The sequence below is a fragment of the Branchiostoma belcheri genome, unplaced genomic scaffold (genome assembly GCF_001625305.1).
Source record: "Branchiostoma belcheri isolate BF01 breed outbred unplaced genomic scaffold, Haploidv18h27 scaffold76, whole genome shotgun sequence".
Lineage (NCBI taxonomy): Eukaryota > Metazoa > Chordata > Leptocardii > Amphioxiformes > Branchiostomatidae > Branchiostoma > Branchiostoma belcheri.
In genome coordinates this window covers 1,053,597-1,079,489 of record NW_017804420.1, presented here as the reverse complement: position 1 = coordinate 1,079,489, position 25,893 = coordinate 1,053,597, and the positions used below count along the sequence as shown (strand labels likewise).

Sequence of the window (25,893 nt, the reverse complement as noted above, 5' to 3'; positions counted from 1 at the left end):
GACTTTTTGCACGGCCTGGTATTTAAAAAAGTTGTTATAGCTGGCTGGCGTCTGACTTTAAAGTGCTTTTTAATGGTTTCTCATCAACGTAGACAGACAAAACTTAAATATATTAAACTACCCTTCCGCGTTGTCTATTCATTCCGCAGGACCCAAATGTTCACCTTTGAAGGCTTGAGCCTAATGTTGTTATCCTGTCTAGTCTACAGCTTTCTTTCCCAGGACCTTCCTAAACTTGATAGGCTGCCATCTGTTGGTCATCTGTGTTGTGGTTTTCAGACTCTGTAGCCTGTTAGTCATGATCACGCCATGTACACTGTGTATATGATACCGGCAACTTACAATTCGGAGAAACGTGTTTCTTTTACTTCACAGTTATCGCTGTCGCCTCCCACCATCCCCGAACAGTCACTGTGCTTAATCGATGGGCAGAAAATGTGTATAGATTTGCATACACTCTGAAATATGCATACATTACAAAGTCTCAAAATAATTATTGTTACGAATATGCTAACGATTAGTACTATTGTGTACAGTTTCGCTGAAACAAAGTTTTCTGGCCTAACATCCATCATGTCTTAGCGCCAATTTTACGGAGGGTTGCCGTACGTCGTTCTGCGGCACATAAAAAGGTACGCAATAGCCTTTGGCACCGTTCACAAGCTAAAAAGGCCAAGTGTTCTTAGTTTTCTTTAGTTGTTGCTGATAACTAGATGACAGAAAGAGTCATTAGGCGTAGCAGCGCCAGTGTTAGTTAGTCCTCAAACAATGTGTCAGCTGATTGCATCCAGACGCGCCCAATCATTGTTTCTCCGCAGTTCCTCCATCACTTTTAGCGAGTCAGCAAGGAGCCGACTTTTGGTACAAATTTGTCCTCAATTTTCCTCACTCGGGAACGGTCTTGATGTGAGGTGGTCCATAATTTGCGGGAAGTTCTTATAACGAGATACACATGTAACCAAACAAGTAAGGTACATAACGATCTGCGATTGCAGCACTTTTTAGATTACTTACGGGACCGACCAGAAAGTATGGCTGTGGGGGGGGGGGGGGGAATCTGTAAAAAGTAAACGGAAGAGCACAGTGACAGCGACAAAATCTACTCAAGGCTCTCGACAAATTGCACAGACCTTTCCATATTTACCAGCAATAGTTGATTTTTTTTCCCGGAGTTGCAAGTTTAGAACTTTTGCATTTAGTTTGAGAAACTTTGACAGGTCTATATTGTCGTGGTTCTGTGCTGTTCCCTTTGTATCCTCGCCTCCCTCGTTTTCACTTCAGTATAAGAACATTATGGGTCTTTAAGACGTTCCTTTCTGTTTTCTACAGTTTTGTGCTTCATCCCCATTTTCGCGAAGCTGAAAGTGTAATTCTACTGATCCCGTGAGGAGGCGTTGTTTTTCTTCTCCAGGCAAATTTGCGCGTCTCAAGTTATAAAAATGTCTCACGGTAGAACGTTTACACTGGGAAAAAATCGGGTTCGTTTTGAGCTTTGTCGTACAATATTGTGTTGTCTTGTCACTCTAGGTGTTATAAGAAACTTATAGTGAAGAAAGTAACAAACCATTTTGATATGTAGTTTGCACGATCCAATATTGGGACTTTGGTCAAAACGACAAATATACATGTAGGACTAACTGATTATACCATTGAACGCTCAGACTAAAACTATTAACGATCATGCGGCGTGGACATTAATGCATTTTTTAAACCAAAGATGCTGAAATAGTCCTCTATGTATTTAGGATAGAGCGTTTCTCTTGCCCACAAGACTGAAAAAAGGTCTTCTGGCGATTTCGTTCGTCCCTACAGGGGTCTTGGAATATTAGGGCAACAAAGCACGCCAAGGGATGAGACAGTCATCAGTTAATTTAATATCGTTAACCTAGTAACTAACAGATGTCCTGTTGTTGTTTATCTGCTGAAGGCCTCGGCTTGTCCGTGACCTTGCTATGTTCTATCTGACTCACATCAATGTCGATAGGAAAGGACAGTATAACAGTTGGGAAAGGGAAACGCGATATGTTGCAGTACTGTAGATTGGACGTTATTCAGGAAGCCTGGGGAGACGGCCTTGGATGGCGTCTGTGGTAACTAACTAGCGATGAACAGCAGAGAACCAATCAGATCTTACTTTTTTCTAGGGGGGCTGTTTTTCCACTCTGACTTGGAACCCCCTTTCTTCTACTTCTAGAAGCAAATGTGTTGTCCGCTAGTCTGTCAGGTTTACGTTTAAATCATTAACATGATTTGAATGTCAGTGGCAGTGATTGTGGGCTGCCAGGAGCCCCGTGACGTTGTAGAAGGCCGTTCCCCTCAATGTTATGAAAAAAGCGGATTTGGGTTTGAACAAAAGTGGCCGTACCCCGACAGCGCGGATTTCACGGCTAATCAGTCACATGGCGATATCCTGCCAAACATGCAGAGCAGGTCAGTTCTCGCCTTCCCACTCTCGGGTCTTCCGGTTTTGAACGCTGGCGGCCAGTCGTCACCTAGCCATCTGGAAAGCCACAATCTGGATCAATGCAACAAGGCCCTGGCCCCAAGGTTGCTTCTTATTGGCCAATGTGGTCATTGTTAAAACAGATCAGAAACACTTGACGTTCTGCCCAATTCAGGGAGGAATTAACCTCCTTCTTACGCAGAGAGCGCATGACAATGATAGGTATGGTCTGCCTCTAGGGGCCGCGAGGGGATTGACCGCAAGGGAGCGCTCGCTACTTCGTCAACTTACGTGGGTATGCCCTCGACGGAAACGCACGGGAATTTCCAGGGACCAAGGAACTGAGCTTTCAGAATGACTGCGTTGCCGCTGGGACTTGTATCGCTATGCTACTGCTATATCCTGGTGTTTATGCCAACGTGGGGCTCCGTGAGGGCGTCCCAGGTACCAATAGACTACCTGAACCCTGATGATACGCAGGATATCGACTATGCAGACCCCTGTAAAGCTGGTAGGTCATTGTTTTCCCCGACCTTTGCTGCCATTTACAGCCGTTTCCATGGACTGCATTCTTCAGACGCCGGCAATCTTTACCGTCCCAACAGTGTCTGGGGTCAAGTAAATAGCAGATGCCAACATAATTTTGCCGTAGCGGGTACACAATCAGTACCTTAACGTTACCAGACAAAGCGTCACTTCAAATTTTCAATCTGTGCACATCGGTATTATAAATGTGTTGATGTGCTCCATAATGTTTAATTTAGTCCCAGCTAAATGGCAATGTGGTTAACTTTGCGTGCATTCTATACGGTAAGGCTAGTGCTGCTCTATAATGTGTTGTGGTGTTATACATCACCGTAAAATCAATGTATTTTGACTACGACCGGTCGGTTTATCGTGCGTTGCGACGGGATACATATGGTTATGCATGGGGCAATTGGGAATGATAAGTACCAAATTAATTCAAGCCACATGGGGAGTCCTGTCACAACTGATACCACAGGTCAATGGCAACTGGCCGGACTGTGGCGCATCAACAATGTGTTTTCTTCTGGCCTAAGACGCTTGACAAGAAAAACGACTTCATTGTGATGTGGCCTGAAAGGGTATTGACCACCACAGCTTAGGAATTCGCTACTGTCTGGGTTTGGAATTCCTCCAACACAGGTTGGCCTTGTACACATAAAATAAATCTTTCTTTGCTTTGTGCGTCTGAATAGCCGGGAGCACAGCGCTTGTCGGTGTCTTCTCCGAGCCACGGTGAATCACCAGTTGTGCTGAAAAGAAGCAAGCTCTCTTCCTTTCCTTTTGTCTGGTGGAGGCCTTCCTTTAAAATTTTCCTATCATCCGGAAGTCAACTCTGAACTTTTAGCTTAATCTCTTCCGGGGCAGGTTTTGGGGCAACTGGTTCTACTTGCTCTTTCTGTGCTCCCCTATAAACGGAAGCAAATAAAGCATGTGTTAGGAGCTGCTGGTTTGTGTACGTAGTGCAACAGTCGACCTCGGCCTTGCTCTGGTATTTGTTGCATACCACATCAGTCGTTTGTTGGCATAATTTGTAACCTCACCCCCAAGGAGGGAAGTATGATGTTTTTGGCTTGTCTGTGTCTGTGTGTCTGTGTTTTTTTTTTTACTGCAAAACAGTATGGCTGATGCGTCACAGATTGCTTAAAAAAGTTAAAGGGGTGAAGTCTGCCATCTCTGATGGCCTCGTGGTTGTTGAAGTCCCCCCAACACAAGTTGGTCCTTGTCCTGTTGTCAGCGAGGTTTTGATAGAACCTCCTTGGTGCTGATGATGTCACTGATGGTGCCTCTCTCAGTCTCTGTTGGCACATGTTTATTTTTCATGATTTTATCTTATCGCTAGATTTTATCTGGTCCATCGTTGACAGGCCATGCATGATGGTGTCCATGTGTCACCATCGCCATTGGGTTGAAATAACAAGCGCTAACCGACTTGCCTTTGCCGTAGCATCCTTAGCAGGCTTAGCCTGTGTGCCAGACTGTTGCCAGGGGCAGCCTAGCTCATCGGTTCCGCAAATTTTACCATAGACGTCTCCTCAGATAGACTCTGAGCCCTCGAGAAAGCCGAAGTCTTGCATCAAGGCTATACTAGCAGGCTCTGTGACTGGGCCTTTAGGGGAGCTTTCATAATTGGCTTTTTTTCTGGCGTTATTACTTCTATTTGTACCTGGGTTCTTTTGCCATCTACGCTTGGCCTGATATGCCAGAAGGAAAAAAAAATTGACGGCACAAGAAAAAGCCCAGTCGTAGTATATAGTCTGCTCAGGAGGAGATACCTTTGCAGTCAGATGGCACGCTAATAATCCCTAAGCAGACGTTGGCGTAAGATAATAAACGTTTTCTGACTACGTGGCCTTTCTTTCAGCTCCTCACCCCAGAGAAGTCCAGACATCGGCAAACGTTACGATCTTTCAGTCACCCCAACATCTGCTTGGTTATTAGGTGTCGGTAGATGAAGGAAAGAGTAGGGGTAGGATAACAAGCAATTACAGCACCGGAGGAAAGTTCCCCCGCAGCCAGCCTCCTCTACATCAACGCTGGGACTTGCGTGTGTCCACAGACCATTTCTGCATTCCGCTATTGCCCCAACAGCCAAACGTAAATACGCAGTGCAGAAATGGTGTGTTCGTGTGTTCTTGTGTAAATGAGGTCTCCATTGCTGTATGTAAATGTAGGTTTGTTTGCCTAGACGTTTGCACTAAATAACCGCGATTTCCTTATTTAAGTTTTGCCCACTCCTCCCCTTGTTTGACAACACTGGAGGACACACTCTTGCGTCTAACCGCTAAAAGGCGCCTTTTCAAGCAGATGTTATGATGGTAATCCGTAACGTTAACCTGCCTAACACACTATCTCATAATGTTTGTATACCAACTACTGAACTAGTAACTAATCTGGTCCAAGAATCGTGATGACCTATGCAAAATTGTAAGGATACATCAGAGAGATCGGCTCATTACGAGTGACGTCCTTTTCCTTGGCAAATATACCTTCTACTAGAGAAAGCATTCCAAGGCGCAACCTCACGCTACGGTCACTACCCTTACATAGTTTCCGTTATAGGGTATACCGTGTACGTGCTTCTTACCTGCAGTTTGAAAGAAGCTGCAAGGGGAATTTCATCACTATGACGCACTATCAAGAAGCAAATAGAAATAGAGTTGAAATTATCGTATTCACTAAGAAACAACTGCTGTTTCTGAAAACATAATCGTGTTTTTTTTACCCAAGACATACCCTGAAGCCCAAAATTTCGCTGACAACGTTGTGAGTCATCCTGTACCAGCCAGAGAACTAACCATCGGCGACAAAAACAACCCTCCTTTGCGGACAAACAAATTTTGGAGCCATCGTGATCTAGATCAGATCACGATGGAACTTTGCCGTCATCTAGACGTAATTCTAGATAGTTGTAAGCATTTGGTTCAAATTGAAATGGACTTTCTTGATAGCGGTGTATCCAGGATCATATTTATTCGATTGCGGTCGCTTTGTCTAAAAATTTGGCCCTTGGGCATGTATGTCCTAGCATGACCGCGATCGAAAAGCCAACGACTCCTGAAGAATATAGCCACAAGAAGTGGTCTTGACAGGGTCTATAGTCGGGTACAGGGGCTGATTCACAACTATGATGGAGAATATGGGAAAGAAAACGATCACGATCATGCTTTCCGGTCGCCTGACTCTACACAGTTTTCTGTCAGTTCGCTACCGCGCTGAACCACGTCCTAACTGCAATTGTTTCTGACGTCCTTCTGTCAACTGAGTTGGACATCTCAACAGCTGGCCGTCCGATAGCGGTATAATTATAGCCGCTAATTCTCCGCCCGATGATGTACACGTCCAAAGAGAGAAGAAGGCAGTACTAGGAAACCGGACAGACTAGCCTCCTGCGCAGACTTCCTAGTGGACTTTCTTAAGTTTCTACGTATGTCTAGCGGATAGAGCACGGCGGTTTTCTGTTCTGGGGGAGAGCTACTAGTATATATAGCCTGGAATCCCATCTTGTCGTGCTCTAGTCCGTTTCCGAAAGTTCGACGGGGTAGCGAACTCCAAAAGAAACCGCCGTACTCGTAGAAACGATGCCCGCCAGAAAGCCTGCACAGGAGGCTACAGGCAGACAGGGTCGCCGGTAGGGTGAGGATGTCGGTGGATCGTTGCAAAAAGTTTTTGTTAGGTCAGCTGTTAGGGAAGGGCGTGATGTTTTCGTTGTCGCTGGTTTGTCAGTTTGTACAGGTTGGCTCAATTTGGGGGTTGGGGGTGGTGTAAGATAGGAAATAAAAGATTTCCTTCTCCTTGTACTTTAGTTTGTAGCTTTCTTGATTAATTTTATCAAAGTGTAACTAAAGGATGAATGTTGTAAGAAACATGCAAATTAAGTTACTATGTGCTATATTGGAGTACTTTTTTCGTGTGTTTTTTTTCACATTTTTTTCTTGTAATGTTTTTGACACCTCCCGTGACAACCGTACCTCCTCACAGACAGTGAACCACGGCTTACTGCATTCTGTGGAATCTTCTGTGACATGAGCCGGGATTCGAACTCTTGAACTTCTGGTCCAGAAACAGGGTCTCCTGACACGGGCGACGCACGCCACCAAAGGATACCTAAGGATACTTTTTGTCAAAGAGAAGATATTTAACGATAGATAATAGTGCAGAACATGCACACTATTTCATGTTTTTTCTTCCTCCAAGGGTATACTCGAAAGTGCTAATTCAGAGGCAGAATCTTCTTGACGCCCGATTTTCAGACGACCTGCTGCCAAGCTGGCTGCTGACGACAGACGAGACTTACGTACTGGTGGTAGTAATCAGTAACAGGTCCGAGAAGATAGCGTATGGCATGTCAAGACTATGACTTTGACATTTTACGATTACACATGCTAACAGAACATTGAGGGAAAACTTGAATCATCATGCAATATCTTGAGATGATTCAACAAGGGACGATCTGCTGTAGCGCTGTTCCATGGAAAAAAAATTAGGTAGCTCGAGTGCCAGACTGTTGCCAGGGCTAGGCTAGCTCCTCGGCTCCATGGCCAACCTGTCCCCAATGAAATTTTACCATAGATTATCTGAGACACCCCCAGAGCAACAGGCTTCTGTGGCCTAATGTGTACTAGCCCTGAGACACAGGCCAGCGCCAAGAACCCGTCTGGCATCGAGGCTAAAACGATGAGAATGCTGTCTGACTCGTAGGTTTGGATTGCGTGGTTATCCAAAAACCCAGAGACTCCGGACGGTCACAAAACATTTCACGCCACGGAAAGACCTCTGAAACCTTTCCCACGAGAGCCCCACCGCCAGTGACAGTCAGCACGGCCCACATAGTGGGTATTTGGGGAGTCAGACCGAAATTGACCTTTCCAGTCGGTCTTCCCGACAAAAAAACACACCAGCTTTGTGTGCCCTCCAGATGGCGCGATGGTGCCCAGGCCGTGTAATGCAGGCCAGGTAGAACACTCGCAATTATCCCGGCACAAAGTGGAAAATCTCTTGACCTTTACAAGTTGGCACTCTTGATAACAAGCAAACAGAAAACAACAGGTAATGACCGTATATAACACACGTGTGAGAGCACGGAATGACGAATTAAGAGCTTGGATTTCAACCTCTACTTGTGTTGAAGTGTTTTCAAAACCTCAAGAGGAATTCGCAATGTCAGGCCTTAGAAGTACTTAGAACAAGTGATTTATTGCTCTAGGTGTGTAGGGAATAGACCGTCGTCTCCAGTGATGTCCTATTGAAGTAGTACACACGGTAAATCAGCTCTGAGTTGTGTCTACTTCGGTCTTTATTGGTGGAAGGACAACTTCTGACTAACATTTAAGATATTTGAAGAGTCAATGAACGTACAACCGACGGTTGAGTCATCAGTGGTCGCAAGGATAGTGACAGTAAGACCATGTTGATTTGATTATATGGATGACATCCGCGCGCGCATGAATTTTCGGCCGTTTCCAAAAAAAAAAAAGTTTTCAACCATACTGTAAATCGTGCAAAATGAGCAAAAATATACCATAAGTTACAAAAAAATTAATAAAAACTATACCAATGTCGTAGAATGCCAAAATCAAACGAAAAAAGACGAAATTGTAAAGAAATGAATTTGAAGACTAGATTATTCGCCAAACCATATTCTGTGCCATTTGCTCAACTCTCATGACCACGTAGATTTCATAATGAAAAGAACCTTTTTTTTTTGCAAAACTTTTTTTTTATTCGCACGCGCGCATCAGTTTTGGGGCTCCCGGAGGATGTCATCCATATAATCAAATCAACATGGCCTAATTGTGAAAGACGCTGGGGCTGGTGTCACTAAATTCTTTGCGGTTCTTTTGTCGTGACGAAGAGGAAGAACAACACATGAGGTGGATATATATTGTGAACGCTAGCAATATTACTTTTTATAAGAATCGTCTTGATACAGAAGACACCAACACCACACGTCCCACTGACCGCTCCTACGATTGACTGGGACAGGTATAAACATAACAGTTGCGTCATCATTGCACGGCAGACGGTTCGGATTATCATTGGAAACAGCTACTGTCGCAGACCAAGGCTGACATGGAATTCTTTACCTACGGATGCCAAACCGTTTTGACACAGATAGCCTTTGGTTTCTGACTAATCCCGACCTTTGACTTGAGTGGGAAACAACCCGAGGCAGCTGAAAGTCGTCCCGCTGTGTCTCTTCCTCTCCTGGACAGCCGTGAGACGCGAGGGACTCAGGGAGTCAGGTCCCATCACACACTACCGGTCTATTTACCAGAATACACCGGCCTGTTTACCAGAATACACCGGAATAAACCGGAATACACATGAAGGAGGGTGAAATCTACCGGAATACACTATGTTTTGTTAATGCAGGTTGCTATATTTTTCCATATACTAGTAGTCTCTTGGCTTGGCTTCGTTTCCGAAGATATTTCCATATAACTATAGGATAACCGCACACCGAAAATGACATTGCAGCAATGGAAAAAGAAACAACAAAGAAACAGGACAGACAAACACGAATATATCATGTCCGTTGTGTTGTTGTTTGGACTATGGTAGAGAATTAACTAGTTTCTCGATCTCCTTCCTCCCAAATTGCAGTCCAGGGGTGGATGAACTTGAAACACCTGTTCCAAGCGAGGGTACTAGGTACACATTGCGTTTTGGGCCCCAATCACATCTTGAGTTTAAAGTTTCTTTAAAACTTTAAATGTTCTTGTATTCACCTTTAAAGCAGTATGTTATCAGCTCAACAATAGTTTAACAACAGTTGAATACGAATTAGGTTTAGAAAACATTATGTTTATCTATCAGTTTTAGAGTTCGTGTTCTCTTGCTAAAATAAATGTAGGATTATAAGTCGATAGTTTGCCAGCATTTTCAGCAAGGTACAATACTGTATATGTTGTAGATATACTTCTTTTACAGTACTAGTGCCACACACCAATGTTTGAAGTTGTATCATCCAACTTTTACCCTTTAAGGGGTCGTGAGAAGGTATAATGGAAAGCTGAGTCAAGGCCGGAGTTCTATAAATATACACGGGGTTTGTTTCACGGAGGTCTCTGACTTTGAACCCAGTATAGTCACAACTGGTTATTCCATTATCATCTTCGGATATCAAACATGCTCAAGAGCCTCTGTTTTTGTTTTTCGATCCACATCGGAAGCAACAACCTTTAAAAACGTTGAACAGGTGCCAGGGTGGTGGCCCCAGAGGCCTTGATCCCATTGTACGGACTTCTGTATTATTTCTCAGATCAAAAGGAACATTGCGCCCTGATAGCTACCGGGTTTGAGATCGAAAATTCGCCACAGTTAACAGTTCGCTGTGTAAAGGTAGATGTACACAATTCTAGGCAATGTTTACTCTCCAAGCAGAGGTTGGTGGGGAAGATCCAGAGGCGTGAGCTGGAGGCGTTGGTAGGGGTAGCGACAGAAAAAAACGGGCATATATAACGTTAGAAAGGTAACGATCTTCCCTGCAAACCTCTGCTTGGAGAGTAGGCAATGTTATCAACACATACACGGATTCGTGACTTGCGTGTTTTCTCTGATGAATGCACGATGTCAAAGAGACGAAGCCATTGTTGACCAACCTTGAAGATCACACAACAACTGCGTAGCTGTGTGTTCGTCACACAATTAGCACAACCGATTGACTGTGTGTGGTTCTTTCGCCGACTTTCGTCAACCTGGCTCTAATCCTAATCCACCGATAGTTTCAACTTGATCTTCTGTTAATCTTGGGATTAAAGAAGGTTAAACGTCAGCTTGTTGTGCTCTTATCAAGGGATAAAAACAGCTGATGGATGGGTCCTGCGAGTTTTGCTGATGTGTTAAACCTGTGATCAGCACGTCTGGGTCAGGGTCGGCAGGCCTGCCCTGTCGTCACTGTCTGTCATCCCGGATTACAGGCGGGGGTACAGACACCTGCACAGGAGGATGAGGGCGGGCTTGAAACGGGGTTGAGGTTTTGCGCGCGGGTTTTTCGTGCGTGAAAACTTGCAGGTGGAAAATCTGCACGTGAAAATAAAACTAGTATCCCCAAGGGACCTAAAGTTTTTCAAACAAAAAATTAATGTAAAAGATGGAAAATCATATCACAGGGTCATATTTTCCTTCCTAAAAATTTTGCACATTTTTTTCAGGACAATTTTTATCGGCGCAGAATATGGGGAAGGGACGGACCAATAATACAGTGTGTGTTTGCGCGGGGAGGGGGGCAGCTTTTACGTACATAAATTATAACGAGTTTGTCTCTTCACCAGCGCAGGCTGGCTGGTCATTTTGGTAACTGAACATCAAAGAAAACTGTTTCCATGTTTTGCTTTAGTTGTGGGCAGCCTTATAATTGATAAATAACAAAGATGTTAGTAGATTCTGAGCCACCTAGCAGCGTGCTTTCAAATTGCAGAGGTATGTTTTTTGTGACAAGGATATTTTTGATGATTCTGTTCTTGGATAAGCTTGGAAGAGCAATTTGAACTGAAGTTGTCGGTGAGTTTTTGCTGCTACTTTTATATTAACATGGGAACTCTGTTTTGTTTCAGAACAATTTGATGGTGACATAGCTTTAAGTCCATATGACATCAGTACATTAGCAAGATATACAAGAGAATGGCAGCAAGGGGAAACTTTTCCAGGGCAGCTAAGACATCGTCATATGCAGTCAAGAAGATTGCAGTCTGGCAAAAGAAGAGGTAAGAAGAGCATGAATTTTATGAAATTGGTACAAATCTTACGTAAACCATAGAAATTGGTACCAGTATGGGAAATTGTACAGATTTGATGCAAAACGTACAAACTAGCATTAGTAACCGAGAGGGAAATTATGAATTTTGTAAAAAAAAAAAAACTTTTTACCCCAACTTTCAACACATGACCCAGGCAGTATAAGATTACTCGTACGTAGTCAGTATTCTCAACACAGTTGGTATGTTTCATGTAAAATACTTATGATTCCCCATAGTATTTCGTATGTTTCAAATAGAGTTCTTTGCATACTTTGGCATAGCACTCTGGTACTGGATAGGAATACTATAAAAACAGTGGTAGCCTTGTACCCTAATCTCACTGGAGTCACATTGTAGCATTTCTGGCAAGACATTGTTGAAACATCCTGGGGTTCTCTCAGAACAACATCCAACCCTACCGCAGTCATGCCAACATCAGCACAGCCATACCCCAGACACCTCCTCCATCAAATCCCCATGTTGTACTACACAGATAACTCTGCTATGTCAAGATAAGGGATCCTGTCTAAATATGTTCTATCCTCTTCAACTATGTATGGCTAAGCCAACCCTTGAGGAAGCTGTATCAGATTTGGCTGGCAAGTTGTGGAGGAAGCCATCTTAAAGAACCTGTAACGTTAAGATCTTTCCGCAGTGCCAAGATCTGACAGACGTATTAGAAAGTAGTTTCTTTCTAATCATCAAGCAGATTCTGTGGGGTAAGTGGAGTGTATATTGGCTGCCTGTATCCATTTGCCTCCTGTAACTGTTGGCAGCCAATATAGACTCCCCTTTCCCCACAGAATCTGCTTGGACATTAGTATCTTTCTTTCCTATAAAGTCCTTGGGTTGTAAATCCATATTAACCTCCACCCTGCTGCCTAACCCTGTAACCAATGGAGAATTTGTACCCAAGTGGCTAATTCAGTGTGATTAGGGTTAAAGAAAGAATGTTGGCTGTGGCCTTTGTTTGTGTCTCAGGTTGCCCAATTAGAACATTTTTACATCATCACAAGGGACATACTGTAAACCACAAAACTTTCACGGCGGTTTCAATTTCACGGTTTTCACCGTGACCTCACTACTGCAAATTTGTGACACTGCAAATATATGCCTCCATTACAGGATTACTGTATTAGAGAATTGTTCTAGATGTAGATTTAAAACACCTTGAAAGAGGGCCTGCAAGCCCTTTTTCGTAAGGCGTAAGCAGGCCGTTTTAGACTTTGTAATAAGTAGGCAGCCTCTGCAAAAATCAACGTAATTCGTAATTGGACATTAGCTGCAAATCGTAAAGTTGTAATCAGCTCTGAGACTTTAACGTAATTCGTAATAGGCGGCGAAAATTTTGCGTAATTCGTAATCACTACCCCCCCTTGCAGGCCCTCTTGAAAAAGTCTCTTTCCCTCCAAATCCTACTGCAAAATGAAACCACAGCAAAAGTTTCACAGTGTACTGTACATAGTCTAGCAACAGTGAAAGTCAAATCAATTCAGTATTGTTGACTTAAACGGACAAAAGCCTTCTGAAGTTCTGCCAGGAAACACATTGAAATTGCAAAAAGCCAAGGGGAGCCCGCGCCATCTCTGAACTTTGTAATACATCTGCAGTGTCTTTAAATAGCACAAGACTCAAGAGGTGCTCCAGGGTCATCCTAGCCGCACACTTGAAGGCCTACCAGGTTTATGACTGGCCTAAACACATCATAAATCTCGTTAGATTCCTTTAGTGACCTCCGCCTTAAGAGCTGGCCCTCTTAAACAGGCAGGCTACCACTGCTATGTGTAAAGACGACATTGTTGACTTGTGAAACCGCATTACGAGGCAGAGTTGGGTCTATTTTGGGTGTTTTATCAAGCCCACGAGTGTGCCATAGCCATATGGGTCCTTTCCTTCAGCTGTCAGTGTGCTGTAGGACACAAATGGCTCCTGACACCAGCCCTCCAGGGCCATTTAATATATACATTGTAAATAATATAGACTGGTTTATTGAACCACTTGTAGCTGCAGCCGTAGCCACAGCTGTAGGATGAAATTCTATCTCAGTTCTTGATGACATCAACACATTTGTGCTCACCTTTAGAAGACCCATTAATGTAATGCAATTATCAGACGTCTTTTTTCCCAACACACAATCACGCAGGTGAAATAATTCATGTTTAGTAAAATTCGCAGTACGTCTCTGAGCCAGGTGTGTTCAGGAAGTAAAATATGATGCATTGCTGGAATAGAGCAATCAGGTTAAAACTTGAGGGTGATGAGCACCTGTAAAACATGAAAGCATACGTGATGTTGCTCATCTATTTGCAAAAAACTTTTAAAAATAGCCGCAGGAATAGCAGGAATCAAACCTGTGTCCTCTCAATCTCGTGTCCACTAGTCTAGCCACTTGATCATTCAAGGCCACATAATCTTAACCCTTGTCCTGCTGTGCGCAACATATGTTGCGCGGCACATACAGTACCATCTATATAGCACCCTGCATAGGTACAATTTGGGGGTATTTCTCGTGCAACGGATTACACCGCAGAGAAACGCAACGAATGCGGAAGTAACTATGCCACTGCAGGGCAAAAAAATCTGGTTTTTTTTTATCTAATCAAGACATGAAAATATTGAAAAATATTGTGCCAGGAATGCCAGAAGGACAAGGGTTAATAAATAACACCACATAATCTCAATATAAAGATTTGTTTAGAATGTGTTTAAAGTTAAAACTTTCCAACACGATAAAGATCTCTCAGCTAGATCTTTCGACCAGTTATTCTGGTCTTCTTCAGTAGACTGACCCAGTGAGGCTTGCCACGTGGCATTTCATGTTAAATTTGTTATGCTACTTCTTCAGTAAACTGGACAGTGGCTAAACCAGGCCACTCCAGACAAAAACCCCAGCATCGCCGGGAGCGGCTCCACAGATCAGGCCCTGCGCCGATCCAGAGGGTACACAGCAGAATACGGCGGGCAGCCACGGCCAGGCCCGAGAGGAAATGGCCCAACGCTGTCATTCCCTACACTGTGGATCCTAAGGCCAACTTTTCAGGTAATACTTGGATACTTAAATTACTCCATTAGCTTTTGTACATGTACAAAATGCATACAAAAGGTACTGTTCCTGGATTTTCTAAAAAAAAATCCAGTACAAAGGATCTTACCAGGATGAAAAATTTACTACAGTTTACAAATTTACACAGACATGTAGTAGCTACCACCAGAGTTTGCTTTTAGGTGCAAATTTTGATGTTGCATGGCATGGCAAAATGTTTCAGGTATAATATGATAATAATCATCTATTTCAACACTTTGTAAATATTTTGACACAGGAAAAGTACATGAATTCCTAATATTTAAGAACAAAGAAACTGGACATGGTATGTGTTGCAGGTAGCCAGCGGGCAATGTTTAAACAAGCGATGAGGCACTGGGAGAACTTCACATGCGTCACTTTCATCGAGAGAACTGATGAGGAGAACTACATCGTCTTCACATACAGAGAGTGTGGGTGAGGAAAACTCCTTGGACATCTCAGAATTACACCTTTGCCATAGTCTGGGCTTCCTACTGTCTTTTACTACTCTGGAGGACTGCTAGTTTGATATGGCCAGTGAATAAGAAAGGCTTGAATCTCAAAAAGATGGCTAGCGAGGCATTATATGATCACATCGCCCTTGGTCCCAGCCCTCCTGCGAATCAGATCTCCCTCTGGCTGAACCCGTATTGAACATTATCACACCTCAGATGTAATGTCACGAAATGGGATATAACTGTTATGCTCCTTGTTTGGTTTGGGATGACTAAAAAAGGCAGCAACAAAAAATAAACTTGTAAAACACCCTAGCACTAAAACAAAGCAGACCTAGAAGTTGGCAGGGGTTAGAAGTAAATGTAATACATGTATGATGTATTCACTACTTGTTCCTACATTGTTAAAACCACAGGTGCTGTTCCTTTGTGGGGAGAAGAGGCAATGGACCACAGGCCATCTCCATAGGAAAGAACTGTGACAAGTTTGGCATTGTTGTGCATGAGCTCGGCCATGTGATTGGCTTTTGGCATGAACATACCCGACCTGACCGAGACCACTGGGTCACCATCATCAAGGAAAACATCCAGCCAGGTAAGGCTTGTGTTGACTGGCAACCACAGTACATGTACATTGGCAGAACGTATTGCTTGCTCCTGTGCGAAACTCGTGTTTTACATCCGGGAATGCATCTGTAGCAGCGACACTTGTGCTGCAATACAATGTAAACCAGTCAGAATTGCCTGAGGAAGGTGACAGACGGTCACTGAAATATAAAAGACTTGGTTGTGTAAATATAAAAAGAGTCTCTTTACTCGTATTTTACATATTTTTTCTTGGGCGTTTGGTCAACATTGCATCAGAATTTTGCCATGCAACATTACAGGCTTTGGACAGGTGCAGTTCTGCGGATGTGCTGACAACTGCTAAGGACATGTAATCCAATGACATGGCTGAGATGGTTTGTGCTCTAGTCAGGTGCAGTCTTCCCATAAAAGATTTAAAGAGTAACTGTTAATTATTTGCTGTTGCTGTTACTTAACATGATGGAATATCTTCACCACAGGCCAAGAGTACAACTTTCTGAAACTGGAGAAAGGAGAGGTGGACTCGCTCGGTGAGTCCTACGACTTCAACAGCATCATGCACTACGCTCGGAACACCTTCTCACGAGGGATGTTCCTGGATACCATCCTCCCGCGGAGGGACCCGGAGTCTGGCCTGCGTCCAAACATCGGACAGCGATCGCACCTCAGCAAGGGAGACATTGCCCAGGCAAACAAGCTGTACAAGTGTAAATGTAAGGACAGCGCCACTTGTTTACTTGGCTTGTCCACAGGTTTTGTGGCTTGTGTTTTTAACTATCTCAAAGTCTCTCGGAGTCTATATATAGCATGTAAACATGTGATCTGTGGTTAACAGTTTACACTGGTGCTAACTTTGCATTCCTCTTTGATTGTATTATCTGGCAAGTATATCATTTAGGTAGCTGAAAAATACTGCAACTTAGAAAAAAAGACTGGTTGTTCTATTCAACCTACAAATAAATTTTATCAATGTGGACTTAACTGTAACTCTTGAAATGTATGCAGCGTTTTTAAGTTGGTGTTTTTGTGGTTATTTCGACAAGGCAAAATCTCCAGCTGTAAGCAAGTGCTGGCATTTCTACTGTTGATGTCTAAAAGACTCTAATATAGGATTGTTATTTTTTTCCAGCCTGTGGGTACACACTCCAGGAGACAACAGGTAACTTTACCTCACCTGGTTGGCCAAACAAATATCCCCCCAACGCGGACTGTGAGTGGCGCATCTCTGTCACACCTGGGGAGAAGATCGTCCTCAACTTCACCTACATGGACATCGTACCGTCACGGGGCTGCTGGTATGATTACGTGGAGATCCGAGACGGACACTGGAGGAAGTCACCTCAAATAGGTAAATCATAAGATGACTTAAAGGCATCCAGTGCGATTTCAGGGCAGCAAAACTGTTAATATTATGAATAAGGCAATCTTTGTGATAGTGACATACTGCTTCACAATGGCATATATATTTCAGTCAGCATTTCATACTTTTGGCTTTTAAAACTGCAGAAACAAACCCCAAGATCAGCCCTTTATTTTCTAGGTGGTACCCTAAAAATCAGCCCAGGGCCCTTCCAGTAACCATTTTCCGTCAAAATTTTGGGAATTTTTGCTCCATGAGGGTCAATGTACATTGGGATAGTGTGGTTTAAACTCAGTACTAGTATGTAGATAAGTTACTACAATATTGGGTTTCCAAGCCCTAAAAACTGCACTGGATGCCTTTAAGGAGCATAAGTCGGATCTCAGTGGTATGTGTACATGTTTATTATTACAAGTTAACAATTTTAAAGAGTAGGCTGTATGGTATTTCAAAAGGAACAACATTTAACATTATTATGAATGCAGCACAACTTGCTCAACTTCATGGCAACATGACTACTTCACACTTTTGTGCATAACCTCCTTGTTCTGTGTAAAAGTTTTGTTTGCAAGGTTTGAATTGGATCTACACAAATCCAATATGTGTAAGTCTTCAGTCACTGGCTTATGATAAAGACTACTACTAACTGTGCCTGATACTGGTATGTATAGTTATTACAACAAATTACATGGCTCTGTCCTAACTCAGGGAGGTTCTGTGGCAGCGATGTTCCAAAATCCATTGTGTCATCAGACAGCAGACTGTGGATTGAGTTCCAGGCCAACAGTAACAGAGTTGCTAAGGGCTTCTCTATCCAGTATGAAGGTTAGACACACTTCATTTCTTGTGATTGTATTCTTTTTAAGCATTTTTTAACTACAATGTGAAGGTGGGGTTTGACATAAACTTTTATAGATTTTAGTGTGGTTGATAAAGTTCTGAGTTAGTACTGTACAAAAATATGTATCTTACTTGACACAGCCATCTGTGGAGGTGACATCAAAAAGGAGTCAGGACAGATTCAGAGTCCGAACTATCCTGACGACTACAGGCCAAACAAGGAGTGTGTGTGGCGAATAACTGTTCCCAGAGGATACAACATAGGGCTGACCTTCCAGGCTTTTGAAGTGAGTATGTAACGATACTGAGTCAAGAAAGCAACACGGAACAATTAGTGTAGTCTTCTTTGCACTTTGGCAGAACATACTGCACCTGTGTGAACCCATGGTTTCTGTTCGACATCGATAGCAAATCTTTCTGAACACAACAAGCAGAATGTCAACCCAACCTTAAACCATACATTCTGTAAAAGTGCACATATTGCTCCATTTCGCACAGGAGCAGTACGTTCTGCTGACATGCTAGAATTCTTCATCTATTAATTGTTGCTACATGTACAAAACTTGTTAATCAGGTTTTCTTTCACCTTATTGGGGCACATACTGTGAAAATTTGGTTCAAAAGATGTAAACAGTCATTAAAACTTGATCTTTTAATTTGGGGCAAGGGTCAAATGATTAAACCAATAAAAAGGATGTAGTGAGCTATACCAAGGACGTCTATGTTATGTCCTTGGCTATACATATAGCAAGTGGCATTTTTTGTCTTGTTTTGTTACATGCCTTTACCTAATTGGATATTCTGTATGAAGTGAGTATATATGGTATGTCAGTATAGTGCAAATGTAGGAGCCTGAATGTAGGCATAGCAGTCCCACGGTGATTGTATCAACACACTGGTTGGACATATCAGATGCAACACTTAACAATGTCCTTAAGTTAACCTCAAGCATGCTAAGTGATTCCTACTTCACAGATAAGATTAATTCACCATGCTTAAGGTTAAAAACAGTTTTATTTTGCTAAGAGTTTTCTAATTAGCTTTCTATAACATACAAAATGCACTCCTAGAAAACATCATTGCATCCTAAAAACTGTTGAAAAAAACACTAAACTATTCTATGATTATCCTAGCCAAACTGAGGTGCGTGAGAAAGCAATACACGATGCAGGGGTTCTGGCTACTGTCTGAAAAGTTTATGACATAAACAATCTGGCAGTTGTGGGCTATTAGTGGAGCCAAACACCTAACAATTTTGATAAGGCTATTTATATCTTAAACCATACATCAACACAATAAAATTTAACGATGTTAAAGTGTCTGTTGATTGGTTCATCCAACTGATAGCAACTTACAATATCCAGAAAGCCTTGTAACAAGTTGTAGCGCTGCATCTGCAGGTAGTAATCTTGTTGTGTTGGTTTTGTAGATAGAGCGCCACGACACCTGCTCCTATGACTACGTGGAAGTGCGTGATGGTCTGGATGAGGAGTACTCTGATAGGCTGGGCCGGTACTGTGGTTACATCACTCCTGACGACATCAAGTCCTCCTCCAATACTCTGTTGGTCAAGTTCGTGTCTGATGGCTCAGTTAACAAGGCCGGCTTCTCTGCTTCATTCTTCAAGGGTAAGATCAAAGTGATGAAACTCGTTTTTTAACTTCTGTATGATGAGAAAGCTTTGTGTTCAGTAAGAGAACACAGTTATCATATCATTACAACTAGTATCAAATTTTCTAATGACCTCTTTGATTGACCAATCTGCATGCATGACACGAAAGCAACAACCTGTGTAGATTTTTGAGTTGAAACTTATGAGTCATTAGTATCTGTGATGTTGAAAGGCTGTACACTCTGTCTTTTGCTACTTCATACAAGTTACAACAGAGCTACTGATTAATATTTATTTTTCTTTTCATGTGACACAACTTGCACTTTGTAATTCTGTTGATCAAGTTAGCCCAATGTTAGGGCTTGCACAGGTATTCTGGTAGGCTGCAAAATATAGGTCAGTCGTATTCCATTATCAATATCAAATGCTTATTCTCAATGTAGGTTGACATGCCAATCTGTCCATATTTTTCCACAGAGATGAATGAGTGTGCCCAGCCAGACAAGGGAGGATGTGAACAGAAGTGTGTGAACACCCTGGGCAGTTTCCACTGTGAGTGCAGTCCTGGGTATGAACTCAGCTCCAACAAGCGCACATGTGAACGTAAGTATACCGAAATATTTCAATTCATATGTTTGACACTTTCTTTTCTTAGAACAAAAGATCATATATGTTGATAGAACACATGATGTAAAGCATAATCATTGTTGTGCCTTCAGTAACTAGCAGCACAAGATTTTAAATTGATGTATGGAAAGTCAGAATCATTCCATAACACTTAAATAGAGGCTGTTAGAAAGTCTTTCACAGACTTTTCTAACAGCCTTTGTTCATAGAAACAAGTGCAGTGTGCTAGAAAAGTCTGTAGGTTACCTCCTGGTTTGCATCTGGTTTACTATTTAATTGGTTTGGACTTATTGTACAAGTATGTACATGTAATGTTAAGTCTCAAAATATCGTTGTATACATGTATGTACAATGTATGCATCAAGAAGTACAGATGACTTATTTAAGGAATGGTTAATTATTCTGTTTGTGTCTAAATTCCTTATATAATTATAACAGCGGCATGTGGCGGCTTCCTGACCGGTCTGAGTGGAAACATCACCAGTCCTACCTTCCCGCTGGAGTACCCTCAGAACAAACGCTGTGTCTGGCAGATCGTGGCACCCTCTCAGTACCGCATCACTCTCAAGTTTAACCACTTCGAGTTAGAAGGCAACGATGTGAGTACAGATGAAAACTCTTGTACACAAAATTAGAAGTAAAAATTTGTAATGTCTTGTAAGAAATTATGACTATTCACATGATTTCAATGTATTAGTTACTAGTAATCTGTATTTTGAATCTCAACTTAATATTTTTAAAGGAATTTTAATATTTTTGTTGTCTATGGGGAGGCTTTCTGCTATGAAATATTTGAATGTTGGCCTGCTAGCAGCTTTCTGGAGGCTGTATTAGTACCTTTCTTTCTGAGATTGCTGTGTACCAAAAATAATGCATCTACCTTAAATGTCAGCTAGCAGTCAAAAGCCCACAATGGTAAAATGGACCAAAATATGGATCTAGGTCATGTGACTACCTTTTCATGTGCTGATGGAAAATTGTGGATGTCTGAAATCTATCTGAAATCTATCTGAAAGCTACTCTAGCTGAACTGTCTCATTGTGTGTATGTACTAGTTTAATCCTTCATATACAAATGTACTACAATTATTCAAATGTTTATTTTTCATGTATCCCAGGTGTGTAAGTATGACTCCCTGGAAGTACGCAGTGGACTGTCCCCTGAGTCTGACGTCCTGGGACGCTTCTGTGGATCTGAACTTCCCGAGTCAGTCACATCCTCACGTAACAACATGCGTGTGGAGTTCAAGTCTGACAACACGGTGTCCAAGAAAGGCTTCCATGCAACCTTCTTCTCAGGTGTGTACCATCCACTGAAAACACATTGATTGATCCCAGCTGTCAATCAAATTAGCAGCTCAACCAATCAGAGAGTGGATGCATAGTGGTTCCTTTTTTTGCGTACTTACATTTTTATTTTATTTTTGTACTTTTTGACTGAGGTGAGCAGGGCAGGGGCTTGGTCTATAATCAAACACAATTATCTAATGGATAGTGATAAAAAGATATAATCATAATGATCAAATAAAAGATAATCCTCCCAAGTTCTAAGTACATATATCTAATGTTCTAAAGCACTTGTGAATTATTGAAGGTTACATATATATAAGTATAAAGAGTTCTAAAATGCCAGTCTGAGCACTTTCTTCCATTTTATTACTCCAAACCTATTGGCCATCTGGGCTCAAGGGGTCAAACAGGCCAGAAAGTTTGCTCAATCTCTTCAGATGTTAAGTGTGACTGTGATTAAGATTGTGTAACCCTTGTGCACACCCAGACAAGGATGAGTGTGCAGTAGACAATGGAGGCTGTCAGCACGAGTGTGTCAACACGCTGGGGAGCTACGAGTGCAGATGTCGCAACGGCTTCACGCTACATGAGAACCTTCATGACTGCAAGGAAGGCAAGTTCCCACACCTCTAACATGTTCCTATCTGCTCATAGGTTGCCTCCCAGACATGACATGTAAAAAATACAACACCATGAATTTTTGTCATGTCCAACTACCATATGTGCTTACGTAGGCCAATTTCTGTACACTTAATTTCATAAGCGAGACCATATCATCAATACATGAACATATTGTAACTCATATACTGTATCGATAGTAGTTTGTAGTAAGAAATATAATAAAATGTAATAAGTTTTGTAGTATTGTTGTATTACTACCACACATTGTACCATGTACGATTGTCGAGCAATAAAGTTCATTCTAGTGTATTCTGTAGGTTGAAAAGATCAGAAGTATTCACCTGGCAGATACCGGTAGTTACAGAAGATATCTTTTACATGTATGTCACTCCAACGTGACAATAAATCCTTACCTTGGATTCTATAAAAAGGCTATGTGATGACTATATGTGATAATAGTATGTCCAATGCTTTATGTTTTTCCTCAGTAACCTGTCATGTAAATTTATGTTACAGCTGGGTGTAAACATCAGCTCAACGCTGCCACGGGAGAAATAACCAGTCCCAACTGGCCTGACAAGTATCCTGCCAGGAAAGAGTGTACCTGGCACATTCTGGCCACATCTGGACACAGGATAAAACTGGTCAGTTCCTAGTGCACGTGTGGGGATGACAGTCTCTCTCAATTAGGCCTGCAAGCTACTGAAATTGGTCACTTTTAATTCCATGTAGCATGTTATTTGTTATCCTGTATTCATGCTTTCCTGAATTTACCGTTAAGCATTGCCAACTTTTTTGAAAAGCATTGCCAGGATCACCCCATGCAGACCCTCTTACAGAATGATCCTTGATTTTCCAGATGTTCAATGACTTTGAGATCGAGCAGCACCAGGAGTGTGCGTATGACCACCTGGAGGTGTACGACGGCCACTCCGCGGACGACCCGGTTCTGGGACGGTACTGCGGCAACAAGAAGCCTCCGCCGGTCGTCGCCAACTCCAACCACATGTTCATCAAGTTCTTCTCAGATGCCTCCGTCCAAAGGAAAGGGTTCTCTGCCTTGCACACTACAGGTGAGAGTGGGACTGGGACTATACATGATGTATAAATGACTAAGAAACTGGTTTAGATGTGCTCAGGTTGGGTGTTCAGTGTAAAGGCAGCTGCTGCTGCACCGTGCACCTGTGAAGGTGGTGTGTCATGCCAAAGGGCACTTATACCGGTACTGACTGTACAGATACTATATCTATACATTTAGGTTAGGAACCAGTGCCCCAAGAATTAAACTTTTTGGTTTTTGGTTTAGCCTGCCTCATGTTTTCTGATGAGAGCCAAGGAATTGAATTAATGTGGGCTTTCAGATTAATCCTTCCAGGATGTGTCATGCTGACTGTTGTCATCTGCATAAACTGTCATAATTTTCCCTTTGGCATCCCCCTTTGCCTACAGTATGTGGAGGCACTCTGCTGGCTACCGAGCAAGTCACAGACCTGTTCTCACACGCGCAGTACGGAGACAACAACTACGGGCAGCAGGAGGAGTGTGATTGGACAATCACTGCCAGACAGGGCCAGACAGTCAGGCTGGCCTTCAAGTCCTTTGAAATTGAAGATGAAACCACATGTGGCTATGACTATGTGGAGATCTTTGATGGTTACGATGATTCAGCTGAAAAACTGGGGCGTTTCTGTGGAGCAGAGGTAAGTCACTCTTGTTCAATTGAATTAGCGACATCTGGTTTGACACAAGCCATAACCTTACCTTAGACCTTAGGTACTCCTGTGCCCACAGGCACACTGTGCAGCAAGTTTTCATCTTGGTCTAGCAGCTAGTTAAAAACATGAAACAAGTAATGAGCTTCTGACAATAATTTGATCAGGTTGGATATTGAGGTTTTCTTTTTCACAGCCAGCTATGTCTCTTGCTACGTCTTTTTCCTGCTATGTCTTTGTCATTTTGCTGCCTAACAGACATCTTTCTCAAACCTTCTGACTGGAGTACTGCTTCTCATTGATGTATATAGTCAATGTAGGTGGTGTTTTTCCAGCTTTGCATTCCTATGTACATGTATCTGTCAACCTACTCAAAATAATGATTTCTTCCCTTGCCTTGCAGACCCCTGACGTGATTGTGTCACGAGGAGATTCGCTGCTTGTTCGCTTCCGCACAGACGATACCATTAACAAGAAAGGCTTCCACGCACAGTATATGGGAACAGCCCTGAAGGAGACGTACTATGCCTAGTGGAGCTCTATGATGCCAAGTTACCACTCAAACTGCCATTCCATTCAACAAATGATACACATATTCATAGACAATTCTCTTTTAGAGAGGACTGACATTACATAATAATAATTGAAGGTACATATTGTACTTGTACTTAATGCTAACAGTGAATTCCATCTCTCTGGCTGGCCCTACCATTGTGATTAGGACAAACGTTCAACTGAATGGTATATTTTAACCTTTAGCATGCTGTGTTATACACACATCAGGGCACATTACCTGTAGCATGCTGAAGGTTAAAGTCTGTAATACCAAAGACAGGTCAGTGCATGTAACAGCAAGAAGTTGCCAAAAGTTTGTGTTGATATCACAAATTTAAAGCCTTTTGATGGGTTTACGTGACTCAGTGATCTCTGATTTTCAGTGTGTTCTTTTATACATACATATATATATATGTATACTAATTTATCTCTTTTATACGATAAATTTATCTCTTTTATATTATGATGTGTGGATATTGAATGGATTTCACAAATCATTCAGTTTGAAGACCCACTATCTCTGAACTTAACTTTACTAACATTGACATCTTTGCTCTAGATTGTTTTTATTTTGATAGAATACCTTGAAATATTTGCACAATGACAAAGCCATGAAAATCATAAGATGGTCCATAGATGTTTTTTTATTTTTACTTTTTTTTTGCGGCGGTATAAACTTAAAATCACTCTTGCCTCACAGGCATAGTCTGAAGGAATTTGTTTCATTGCTTTTTTTATTCCTTTTTTATATAATCTTTTCATGAAGGTAGGGATGTTTAACACTACCCTAAAATTTCTCTGTCACATTTTTTTTGCTGCTGCATCCTTTTTTTTTAGATTGTTCTACAGTCCAAGCTTTCTAAAACATGCGTTAGCCTATGGTTTCCCCACAAATTTACCATCCACAAGTACATGTGTATCTTTTACATGACAGTTATATAAAGCAATCCTAAACATTGTACATCACCATACCTTGGTCTGTATATACGTTAACTACAGAATGAGCAGGATTGCTGAGGGAATGTCTCTGTAGGATCTTTGTTTGCCTCTCTGTGGTCAAGTCACCATCTTTTTTTAATGTTAATATCTTGATTATTGATATTTTACTTTTAGATATAGCATACCCTGTAATATTTTTAATGCAACTTTTTATGAATAAAGATTTGTAAGTGTACTGGTGTTTTGAGAGATTATTGAATTGTTTCAGCGGTAATAGTTGAACAGTGTGGATAGCAACAATAACATCATACAGCACATGTACTTCTAAAAAACACAGGAAACAATTTCACAGAAAACCGTTATCTTTATTAAGTCAAATACTCTCTTACAGTTACTCCATACAGATTCAAATGGTCAGTATATAACCATAACATTCAAATATGCATGTTATATATTCAGTTTGATGTTTTCATAAATGTACAGGTATAGCCACACAAATTAAATTTCTTGTGTAACACATTT

At 42.0% G+C, this 25,893-nt stretch overlaps 1 protein-coding gene across 1 annotated transcript; it reads left to right on the top strand.

Moving 5' to 3' along the window:
* Positions 1-2,432: 2,432 nt before the first annotated feature.
* LOC109485505 (tolloid-like protein 2) lies at positions 2,433-25,610 on the top strand. Its single transcript, XM_019789191.1, has 18 exons — positions 2,433-2,954; positions 11,527-11,676; positions 14,555-14,749; positions 15,091-15,208; positions 15,645-15,823; positions 16,296-16,529; positions 16,946-17,164; positions 17,885-18,001; positions 18,158-18,303; positions 19,446-19,644; positions 20,106-20,231; positions 20,694-20,854; positions 21,373-21,553; positions 22,032-22,157; positions 22,682-22,809; positions 23,025-23,238; positions 23,615-23,865; positions 24,281-25,610. The coding sequence occupies exons 1-18, from the start codon at positions 2,798-2,800 to the stop codon at positions 24,407-24,409; spliced, it is 3,030 nt and encodes a 1,009-aa protein (XP_019644750.1). The 5' UTR covers positions 2,433-2,797; the 3' UTR covers positions 24,410-25,610.
* The last annotated feature ends 283 nt before the right edge of the window (positions 25,611-25,893 follow it).

Excerpts from the sequence above, each read along its gene's own strand:
- LOC109485505 (XM_019789191.1), top strand. The coding sequence starts at position 2,798 with ATGACTGCGTTGCCGCTGGGACTTGTATCGCTATGCTACTGCTATATC. Across the intron at positions 19,645-20,105 it reads CTCTGCTTCATTCTTCAAGG|AGATGAATGAGTGTGCCCAG; the intron begins GTAAGATCAAAG and ends ATTTTTCCACAG. Across the intron at positions 20,855-21,372 it reads TCGAGTTAGAAGGCAACGAT|GTGTGTAAGTATGACTCCCT; the intron begins GTGAGTACAGAT and ends CATGTATCCCAG.